This window comes from Scyliorhinus canicula, chromosome 15 (assembly GCF_902713615.1).
Source record: "Scyliorhinus canicula chromosome 15, sScyCan1.1, whole genome shotgun sequence".
NCBI classification, from domain to species: domain Eukaryota; kingdom Metazoa; phylum Chordata; class Chondrichthyes; order Carcharhiniformes; family Scyliorhinidae; genus Scyliorhinus; species Scyliorhinus canicula.
In genome coordinates this window covers 112,040,316-112,052,348 of record NC_052160.1, presented here as the reverse complement: position 1 = coordinate 112,052,348, position 12,033 = coordinate 112,040,316, and the positions used below count along the sequence as shown (strand labels likewise).

Sequence of the window (12,033 nt, the reverse complement as noted above, 5' to 3'; positions counted from 1 at the left end):
CACCTCGGCAATAACCACCTCCATCTGGGTCACGTCCCCCACTGAATGGGACACGATGCTGAGGCCCCCAGCTATGGCCATCACTGACTGAGCCACACCTTGGACACCACCACTCATGGCGCGGATGTGATGCTAAAGGCTTTCCACTGCAGTCGCCACCCTAACAGTATTGGCCTCAGTGCCACTCATTGTCAGCACCATCTCCTCCTGCGCCCGTAGCTTTTGGGAGTCCTCCAATTGGCTATGCACTCAATGGAGCATCACTGACATCCCCTCCTGAATTTCACATCCACAGCCTAGTGTCTGGCCCAGCTCCAGGATAACCTCGTCCAGAGGCTATCGGGATGGGCCGTCACCACCAGGTGTGAGAAAATGGACATGTGGTCAATGAAAGAGAAAGATTATTTTGTCTGAAATGAACAACTCACTTGAGACAGGTCATCTGGATGAAGGAAGAGTGGTGCTCTCTCTCGGTGACCATTCTATCCCTGGTCAACCCATGATCTCCAAGGCCCATTCCTCATAGGGCGTGAGGACTCTGACATCTGGCACCTGCCACCCACCTGGGCCCTTTCCTGCCTGTTATGTTCCAATTTCTCCTGGGGGGACAAAGGGAGGGCATTGTGAGCCGCATGCTTGATGCGTCGGGATGGGTCATCTGTGATGGGCGACAGGTGTGGGCACTGCTGCTGGGCATGGGTGGGTTGTGCTGGTGGATGTCAGGGCATGCTGGGGCACAGGCGCAGTGTTATGCTGGGGGGGGGGGTCGTGGTATGTGGTGCCAGCCACCGACCCGTTGCAGGGGGGGTGAGGGGGGGAGAGGTCTGGGGGTTGACAGGCAGGACCAATGCTAGGGGGCCGATGTCAACGCACCCGTGCGGCCCAGTGGAGTTCGTTGAGCTTCTTCCTTCATTGGATTCCGCTCCTCCTCATGACCCGACCTGAACTGATGGCCACTGCTTCGTGGCACTGGCAGCCTTGTGGCTGATCCTCTGACCCTTTTGGTGAACAGGGTGTCCCATCTCGACTCCACGCTGTCCAGCAACCTAGCCAAGTCGGCATCTCAAACGTGGAACAGGACTCCATGGTGCCATGGCTTTGTGCTGACTGGAGTGTGTTCGTTGAGAGTGGTTTATGTGCTGCTCCCCCTTGTTAGGAGGGGGGCTGCCATGTGCGGTCGAGGTGAATCAGCTGGTGGGACGGCTATTTCCACCGTGAAGCCCCTGGGAGATCATTTCTGGCTCTAATTGACGTTAGGTACCGGTCGCTGCCTCGCAGGGTGATCTATTGGGAAGCTTCCGTCAACTTGCGCTGGCTTCTGAATTTCGCACCATTCATCTTTTTTACATAGTTGTGAAATTGTGGCATTACACTATGCATCTAGAGTATATCTGAATCAAGACTGAGGTTGATAGATTGATCTCATGCTACATAAGGTGAGCCTGTTTAAAAAAACATAAATAAAAGATCAGAACCTGAAATCAGTCACTTTTCATTAATCTTTTTATGTTACTCCTCATTTGACAAAAAATATTTTGTAGTCTATTTTTCATTCTGAAAATCTGAACCTGCGATCTGGCCTTCAGAATGATGCTTCAGCTGTAATACATAAAAATATACCAAAGTAAAAAGCTACCCTGACATTTGGATAGTGACTTTATTGCTATTATCAAAAATGATTACAGACCATAAAGATAATACTGCACACATCTGGATGGCTGAATAATCTATCAATCAATATGCATTACCTGTCATCACATTGTAATGTGATTCTGGAAACAATCCTACACGTAATAGTCTTCAGTTTTATTACATTTCAAGGATGTGTGCTCTTCTGAGTACTTACAGAAAATAGGAAATATATTTGTTTCTATGCAAACAAAATATTTCAAGGGGAATTTTTTGTTTCGGAAGGAGATGCTTTATATTGCTATGGTACAAGGATGATGTATTCAATACAGGAGTATCTCTCAACACTATAAAAGCTCAGCAAGCAAGGGTGTATCTGAAAAGGAGAACTGCAAAACAGAGGACTCCACGAGGAAGAAATCACAATAGTAAATACTGCAATTAGATATCAGTATTTTATATGTAAGAATTTAAAAATGTGTATGTGGAGTGATAAAATGTATTTATTGTGTGTTATAGTCAAGTCAGAAACGTATACATATTTTAACCTCAAATGTGGTTGTTTTGTTTTCCTTACAGTGCACCAATACATCAGTGAAGTCCTGAAGTATTGGTTTTTGCTAAGTTGTTGTCACTTATTCTGCCTGGAAGAGAGCTCTGCATATGCATGATGACAGGGTTGTGCACAGTTTCACTTCCGAACATTCAGTTTTAACTGTCTTGGAAGTTGGAGGAGGAAATGTATTTTGTTTCTTTTGGAGATCCTAGATTGACTAATTTTTATTTTCAAAAATAGAAAGGTAGACAATCATACTTGCACTGGAAGGTGGCGGAGAGATATATGCAGAGACAAGTAAATCCTTTCAAAATAATATCTTTAAACCAATGTGTAAAAAGTCATTTTTAAAGGATTCATAGAATCATAGAATTTGCAGTGCAGAAAGAGGCCATTTGGCCCATCAAGTCTGCACCGGCCCTTGGAAAGAGCACCCTTTTTAAGCCCAAACCTCTACCCGATCCCCGTAACCCAGTTTTTGGATACCAAAGGCAATTTATCATGGCCAATCCACCTAACCTGCACATCTTTGGACTGTGGGAGGAAACCGGAGCACCCGGAAGAAACCCACAAAGGCACAGGAAGAACGTGCAGAGTTCGCACAGTCAGTGACCCAAGCCGGGAATCGAACCTGGGACCATGAAGCTGTGAAGCACCAGTGCTAACCACTGTGCTACCGTGCCTCCCACCGGTAACGCTATCTCACTGCTCACTGGAAAAATGAAGATTGAACTGCTTTTCAAGTCAGAACTATTGGTTTGTTTGGATTTTCAATCTGCCAGTTAATAGTTTCAAATTAGAATCAGGTATTTCCAGCTAATGGTAATTGATATACTGTATGTAAGTCTGGATGAATAAATGAATCGACACATGGATAAATTATCTCCTGCAGTGTTGTATTTTTCATACAGATAGACTGATCTGGGTTAAAACATTCATTCCTTCTTTAAAAAACATTTTTTTTTTGCTTTCAGGTCAAAGATGATTTCGAAGAGTGTAATGATAAGTCTGATGGTGGTTTGCATTGTAGCAATGCTGGCTGAAGAAACTGAGGGGTTCCTGAGTTTTCTGAGCCCAAGTGATTACCAAAAGAAACTTGTAAGTAAAACACTTATATACAGTTCAAATACTGACTGATTTGTGTTTTAAGCAATGGCTGATTGTCCCAATTCTTCTTTAAAAGTTTGCAATATTTAAGTACCGAAGAAAAAAGGGTCACATTTTAATACATAGAATACAGTCCAGATGTGTCTTAATTTTGCCTTGTGAAAGAAACATCTGGTTTTGTTAGAATCTGTTTGCTGTTATTGCTGTCACAAATGTAGGTTGAGAGGCAGTATATTTAGAATTGAGATGAGGAGGAACTACTCCTGGCAGAGGATGGTGAATTTTTGGAACTCGCTGCCCATAGTGCAGTGAAGTCTGCGTCTCTAAATGGTTTCAAGAAGGAGTTAGATATATTCCTGATTTAAAAAAAACAGGTTTAAAGGATATGGGCAACAAGTAGGGAGGTGGATTTGAGACCAGGAAGAGATCAGCCATGATCTGATTGAATGGTTGAGCAGGCTCGAGTGTCTGAATTGCCTCTTCTGCTCCTAATTCCTATATTCCTATGAAATGCCACTTGACAATATCTTCTTGTTTCAAAGCAAAATGACAGAATCAGAGTGGGAAAAAAGGTGCCAGTGCACCGCCAACAGAGGTCTGAGGAACATAGCTTATCAGAAGTGTTGGGAATGGAAGACATGAAAGACACAATAAAGGTACGTAAATGCAAAAATGTAGCATAGTTCTTTGTTCAAACTGTTTCTTGTATCATATATTTATACTGATGTGTGGTCTTATGGTGCAGTAGGTAACACCCTGCCTCTGAGCCAGAATCTCAGGTTCAAGTTATATACAGGGCTTTGATGATCATGGAAGGTTTGTTCATAATACAGCCAAACTGGTTGAATATCAAGTTGGAAATCTTTCCAATATTAGCCAATGTCAGGTGGCAAGAGTGGGAGAGATTCCTGGCTAGCCATGTGGTGGAAGGAAACTGGAGCATCTACCATCACTATCCATAGCTCCAAGCTACAACATGCATGTAAAAATGTATGTTGCCACAGCAACATGGACTCCATGGGTGGGGGTATCGTGGGGGAGGCAGTTGGCTGGATAGCTGGTGTGGATCAGATTGGTGCCAACAGCTCAGAGTTTGATCCTTGCACTGGCTGGGGTGGATTCTGGACCTGATTTCTTGCCCTACACGTGGTGGAAATCACGATGCTGTGGGTTGGACTTGCCGACGGGCAAAGAACCCAAGAAGATGAAGAAGATTTACACTGATAAGAACTTATCAAAGGCACCTATGAGAATAATGAAGCATTTTCATTTCACTTTGGCTTAACTCATCACTAGAAATAAGAGTTTAAAAACAGCTGCATCAGAGTTCCTTTCCCAGCTCAATTCAATAACAGCATTGGGAGGATAGCCTAGATAACTGAATGGCTGTCAAAAGGAATGTAGTCACTTCCAAATTTACTTATAATGTACGGAGTTGTTTGTGTGAGCGTGTTATTTTTGAATAAATCTGACACTTTTTCAAATTCAAAATTGACCAGGAACTATTTTTGGGGCTATTCAATGAGCTGAATTCAGTAGAATGGACTGTAGCTGAGTTAATCAGAACAGAATTAGATTGAGTTGTTTGGTAGCTTCAGAGTGAAAGGTTAGAATGGCTAATTCGTACAGTTTGAAACTAATAATAGAAGAAAGAGCCGAATATCTACAAAACAGTAGCTTGTTATATAGATTGTAACTTGTTGCTGCTTTTTTGTTCAAGAGGTTGGTTTGTAAAAATACCTACAGATGGTCAAAAATACAAAGTGAGGTCTTATATTGTGATGTTCTGCCATTTTACAAAGATGGATGAATACTTCTCTGAAAACTCAGAATAGACCTCTTAGCTAATTGACAGAAAAGATTTTTGCTGCTTCTCCCAGGTATATTATAAAAAATGGATCTAGTTGGTCGTGATTTCAGGGCTGGTGAAGGTACTCCCGGAACCAGAGGATGCTGAGAATTACCTAGATTTTAGACTGCCCTCATTGAAGCTGAAACTTCCAGAACAAGAGTAGAATTAACTTAATGATGTGTCAAATAATATTCAAAATAAAATAAAATTCCTGCTCTAATATTAGTGAGAGCAAATTTCTATTGATAACTGTTTTGCAGTTACACAAGTGAAATATTACTAGAAACATAAAAAATGATAATGGGGGCAGTGACAGAACAGCATAACTCATTATTATCATGAGCACTAATATCAAAGTTGTTAGGTATATATAGTAATATTGAATCACCTTTTTTATTCAACATAACTTTTGAATAGAAAAACAGTAAGTGTAAAATGCCCCCCTAAATACCTCATCTGTATAGTGGATAAACTTGCTGGGCCAAAAGAAAAATCAGAATTTTAAGGTGCCAGGTTCACTCGCCTGTTGTTATGTTTTTCTCAGCAGGGGTGGAGGTAGAGACACAACAACCCCAATGCCGGTGTTTTTGCTGCCAATCAGTAATTTTATTCCATCAGGACCTCTGGAGATCGGGTACACAGTGGTACTACCAAATTTTACTGCAGATTGCAGACACATTAAATTCTGCTCTATGTTCCTCTGACTCTTACCTCTTATCTAAACCATCTCTTTTCCCCTTCAATGACAACTGTATGCCTAGCCATCTAGTTACTAAATTCTAGAATTCCCTCCCTAAATTCCCTGTGCCTTTCCATATCCTTTACATAGAATTTACAGTGCAGAAGGAGGCCATTCGGCCCATCGAGTCTGCACCGGCTCTTGGAAAGAGCACCCTACCCAAGGTCAACACCTCCACCCTATCGCCATAACCCAGTAACCCCACCCAACACTAATGGCAATTTTGGACACTCAGGGCAATTTATCATGGCCAATCCACCTAACCTGCACATCTTTGGACTGTGGGGGGAAAACGGAGCACCCCGAGGAAACCCACGCACACACGGTAAACCCACGCACACACTTTAAACCCATCTCATTCACCAAGTGTTTGGCCACCGCTCCTGGCGTCTCCTTTAACTCAGTGTCCAATTTTGTCTGATTATAGGTCTGTGAAGCAATGAGAGATTTTGTTTTCACATTAAAAGAACTGGACAAATTCAAATTACTGCGGAGGCCACATATTATTCACAGAAACATTTGTATCTGATTTTATTATTTTCTACTTTATAAACTTTGTGCAGTTCTGCGTTCCACTGGAAATTGGAATCAAGATGAATATCAAACAATTTCAGAAGTACAAAGAACTCCTGGGTGAGCTCCTGAAGATCATTTTGTCAGAAGGTACAAATGGTAAGACAGGTTTTACTCAGTCTTTGAAATGCCATCGCCAAGGTTTTAAGAGAAAACTAAAATTTAAAACAATGCTATGATCATGTTGTACTATACTGCTAATAGTTAACTTAGGAATGAAATCTCTCCTTTCGGCAATTATACTTCAGCACTTATTTTTGAATAAATTAGTTCAATAAATTTATTTCAATTCACACAGTTATTGTTGATGTGACCCAGCTTCAGGTTTCAGCTTAGTTGAGCAATTAAAATCTCTTAAAAATTAAAGGGTTTTTAAAAAATGAATTGGCTTTTTGTGACAATAGATGCTTTATTACTTTTTATTGATCATTTGTTTCCCTCCACCTGCTCCTGGCCAATAGGCTTCGAATTTGAAGGTTTAAGAGTTTCTTGAAATTACTTTCATAATAACTTTGTCTTTACCTACACGAATGATAGTAATTCTGAACCAATTAGTGTTCACCTCACCATTTACAGAGTAGGTTCAACAATTTTTTGATAAAATGAGAAGACACCTGTCCCATTGTCTTTAATCTCAAATTTATTTAACAAAATATAACTGCACAATTAAAAATCTTTATGGTAATCTCTGAACAAATTTATGAGAAAAAAATCAGTCTCAAATCAAAAGAGTGTCAAATCCGGATCAAGCGTTTATGAAATTTCTATTCCTGTAATAATCCTTACAATATTCTTTAACTACACAAAAAACAATATTAGTAATATTCATGTAAAATATGACAGTCTAATAAACATGGAAAATAAAACTGTCAGACTGCCAGTTTTTCAATGATTATAAACATGTTTTAGAAGTTTCCCATCTGCTGACGAGACTCTTTCAAGCAATTCAGCATGAGAAAAATGAAAAAACAGTATAAAAAGTTATTACCCAAAAGTTTATCATGGAATACAAGTCCAATGCTTAATTCATTCATATGAAAATGCTGTTTTATTTAGTGAAAGTCTAAATCCATTTATTCTAAACAGATTAATGTATCTCCAAAATAGTTTCAGATAGCAGCATGAAATAAAAATTGCAGCAGATGTTTGAGGTCTAAATTTGGGGTTCAGTATGCTATGGTGTCATTCAGGACGAGTGCAACTGATTGGAAAAGTTATCCATACTCTGAGGCGTCAATTACAGGTTGAGCATCCCTTAGCCGAAATTCCGAAAACCGAAAAATTCTGAAATCCGCACTTTTTTTTGAACGCCAACGTGATGTCATGAGTGGGAAATCCCACAAGGCTCCCGGGCGATGCACAGTTCCAAACGTTCCACACATGCGCAGTTCTTAATGTGCGGCGCACATGTGCAGCTCCCAAAGCACGCTGCACATTAATTTTTATAATACTTATTGTCACAAGTAGGCTTACATTAATACTGCAATGAAGTTACTGTGAAAATCCCCTAGTCGCCACATTCTGGTGCCTGTTCGGGTACACTGAGGGAGTATTCAGAATGTCCAATCACCTAACAGCACGTCCTTTGGGACTTGTGGGAGGAAACCGGAGCACCCGGAGGAAACCCACGCAGACACGGGGAGAACTTGCAGAATCCTCACAGACAGTGACCCAAGCAGGAATCAAACCTGGGACCCTGGCACTGTGAAACAGCAGTGATAACCACTGTGCTACCGTGTCGCCATGCGCAGTTCCCAATGTGCGCCGTACATGCGCAGTTCTGAATGCACACCGCATGTGTGCAGTATATTCCGAAATCTTAAAAATTCTGAAATCCGAAACACACTCAGCCCCAAGCATTCCGGATAAGGGATTTTCAACCTGTACGATAATAATTGTCACCAGTCCTTTCTTCACATATAAACATTATTAAAATCAAATGTTGCTTTTATGAATTAGATATTGTGTGAGGATTATATGATGTTGAAAACTGTATAAACACTGAAAGCAATTTCATTTTTTTTACAGGCAAATGACATCAACAAATCAGACCAGTTAAATATCGATGTATAATTCATACTTTCTGTACCTGTACATCAAAAGATTGTGGGAAACTGTTATGGATAGTGATGTTTCGTAATTAATAAAGTTGTAATGTAACTATGACTTCTGTGTAGTGTTGAATTGCTCTGTTTATACATGCTTCATGCAGCATTAAGTGTCACAATTCTGGAGCAGTCTTGTGATTAATCTTTCCTTCACTTTGTGGATTATTTTAAAACTTCTCCATCATGTTTCTTGCCATCTCTAAAGAAAACAGTAAGTTATGCTGAGATATGGGGCTGGATTTAATGCAGTCTGTCATGGTGGAAAACATGGCGGCTGGACCCAGTTAACGGGGGAGAGGCCTAGTGTCAGTGCTCTGGCAGTGGCAAACCTCCCCCCCCCCCCCCCAACTCCTGACTAAGTCGGACGGCGGAAGAGGCGGACACAAAATTCCCAGCCGACACCAGTGGGGTGTTAATTAGGCTCATTAATGAGCCAATTGGCATCCATTATTCCTTATCCCATCTCATTGAGTACTGGTTCAGGAGTTAAATGGTAGCCACAAAGCTTTCCTGCACCCTCCGAAGTCCACCCATTTGCCAGTGGCAGGTTTGTCCCCCCCCTCATTGTCAGGCATTCTGTGCCTGATCAAAGTTGCACAATTCTCTGATGGAAAACAATTCTCTTAATCTCTGTCCTATAACGGTGAGCTGAAAGCCATCCTCTGTCCTTGCTTCTGACTCTCCTGTACCCTTCTCCCATGACTTCCACCCCACAATCCCACGATGGACCTGGGACTCTGGTGGATGCACTGCCGCCAACTGCTGCTATTCCCATTGGTGTTGGTGGCATGAGGAGCTGCCATCCTCTGATTGACAGGCAGCTCTCAGTGGGCGGGACTTCAATCCACAGGGACCTCAATTGCGGGGAAGGTCCGATTGTGGCCACTTAAATGCCTGAAGGGCACTTGATTGGGCCTTCCCCGTGGAACTGACAGGGGGGGTGTTGTATGTGAGTGTGCCCCACCATTTCTCCGGCCAGTAGGCAACATCATCATCAGCCCAACAGAATCCCAGCCATGATTCTAGGAACACAAATGGGGCACAAGTAGCTCTCTTATATACAAATATACAAAATAGGAGCAGAAGTAGACCATTTGGCCCCTGGAGCCTGCTCAGCCATTCAATAAGGTCATGGCTGATCTGTTTGTGTTGAGTTCCACATTCACCCTCTACCCCCAATAACCTTTGGTTCCCTTGCCCAACAAGAATCTATCTACCTTTACCTTAAAAAATTCACTGATCCTGCTTCGAATGCTTTCTGAGACAGTGACTTCCAAAGTCGCACAACCTTTCCCCTCATCTCTTATCTTATAAGGGCGGCCACTAATTTTAAAACAGTGCACATGTCACATCCACAAATCCCTCCTCTGCCGAGGAGCCCACTGAGTGTTCTTATATGTGGACAAGTCATTACAACTGAGCCCAATCCTTCTCTATCCCTTCTAGCCAAACAGCCTAAGTTTCTTAACAGAGGACTATTCTGCAACAATCAGGAATCAGAATAGAGTTTAGTTTTCACCATCACTAGCTGAGAGACACAGCAGCCAACTGTGCAATCCCTATCGCTACCTCCCCTGGGACCGGCTAACTCAACATACAGGTATTGCATCGGAAAATGAGGCAATAAAGTGTTCATTGAAAAGTTGACCTCAGGTCATTCCATTGCACTTTACAGTGAATGAAGTACTTTTGAAGTGCAATCAATATTGTAAAGTGTTACTACATTGTTGCGAAATTCTTTTTTGGTTTGGCGAAATTTCCAGGGCTCCTTTATTATCCGGAGCAATGTATGAAGCAGATGTATTTAAATAAATTAAGCCAGTGGTAACCCTTCACTATGTCCATCTCACACTATTGGGATTAATGATTCTCGGCTTTATTGGACGCTTTTAATTTTTGTGCTCCCGAAATATAAATTTGCCATGGCAGCCAACACAGTTGTACTTGAAATAACAATACGTCATAGGTTGTTTCAGGAACAGAAAAACTCAGGTGTTAACTATATGCCATAAACAGAGGGATAATGACCCTTTTCTCTTCATCACCCCTTTCCCTCTCACCCCAAGATGAAGTGATTGGTAAACACCGGTCATTAGGACAAGTAAAGTAAAATGCTTATTTTAAATAGTACGTTATCACACTTTTCAGAAATGTATCAAATTATTTCATGTTCATGAATTATTATTTTGGAGCATACTTATATAACCAAAAGTGGCAAACATTTTCCAAGATCCCACAAAACGCAATTAATTCAAAGAATCATACAGTTGTTAGCACTGCTGCCTCATGGCGCTGAGGACCCAGGTTCGTTCCCGTCTCCCGGGTCACTGTCTGTGTGCAGTTTGCACATTCTCCCCGTGTTTGCGTGGGTTTCACCCCATGACCCAAAGATGTGCAGGGTAGGTGGATTGGCCATGCTAAATTGCCCCTTAATTGGAAAAAAAAAGAATTGAGTACTCAAAATGTTTTCAAAAGTCAAAGATTATAAAATGATTACAGAACAGGAGGTCATTTGGTCCTTTATGTCAATACTGGCTCTCCACAATAACACAGCTGGTCCCACACCCATGCCTATTCCTTCAATTTTCTTTCTTTAAATAATTATCCAATTATTTTTTGAAAGCCAGAATTGTATCTGCCCCCACCACACTTTCAGGAGGTATATTACTGCCGAAAAAATATTTTTCTTATGTTGCCGTTGGTTCTTTAACCATTAACCTTAGTGTTCTCTGGTTCTGGACCTTTCCGCCAATAGGAGGTTTCACTTCAACTGCTCTTGCAGAGCCTTTATGATTTTTGAATACCTCTATCAAATCACCTCTGCCCTTCTTTTCTGAAAAAGACAGCTCCATCTTTTCCAATATAGCCATATAACTGAAGGTCCTAATCCCTAGACTCATATTCAGATATTTTTTGCACCCTCACTTATTCCTTCAGATCTCCTGAAGTTGGGTCCTCAGAGTTTAAAAAAAAATTAATTTACAGGATGTGGGCTTCGCTGGTTAGGCCAGCATTTATTGCTCATCCCTAGTTGCCCTTCAGAAGGTGGTGGTGAGTTGCTTTCTGATGTGTTGGGTAGGTTGGGTTTATGCGTTTGATGCAGTGTAGAGAGAGACAGACTTCCAACACTTGATGAGATGCAACACGATTTTATTTAACATCAAACTATATTACATGCTTAACTGTGGGTTGACACTATGCTGACTTGACTGGAGACCTGAGGCTAGGCTGATCAGACTCACTGACTACCACATGGTGTTTGCACTGACTGCTGCTCACGAGCTCTGACTGTCTCAGAGGCTGGATCCCGAGAGAGTGGGAAAACTGGTGCCCTCTGGCTTTATAGTGGTCGTGTCCTGTCTGGTGATTGGCTGCTGTGTTCTGTGGGCTTACTGGCCATCCTGTGTGTCAATCACTGCCTGTCTGCACTCCATCATATACATGGATGTATATTATGACACTTTCTTGA

At 41.7% G+C, this 12,033-nt stretch overlaps 1 protein-coding gene across 2 annotated transcripts; it reads left to right on the top strand.

The window, feature by feature from the left end:
- The first annotated feature begins 1,998 nt into the window (after window positions 1-1,998).
- On the top strand, window positions 1,999-8,622 carry mlnl (motilin-like). 2 transcript variants are annotated; one of them, XM_038819458.1, is made up of 5 exons: window positions 1,999-2,057; window positions 3,160-3,283; window positions 3,835-3,948; window positions 6,447-6,555; window positions 8,485-8,622. In XM_038819458.1, the coding sequence occupies exons 2-5, from the start codon at window positions 3,167-3,169 to the stop codon at window positions 8,490-8,492; spliced, it is 348 nt and encodes a 115-aa protein (XP_038675386.1). In that variant the 5' UTR covers window positions 1,999-2,057; window positions 3,160-3,166; the 3' UTR covers window positions 8,493-8,622. The 2 variants fall into 2 exon arrangements, with proteins under 2 accessions (XP_038675386.1, XP_038675385.1); XM_038819457.1 differs by having other exon boundaries at window positions 2,027-2,091.
- The last annotated feature ends 3,411 nt before the right edge of the window (window positions 8,623-12,033 follow it).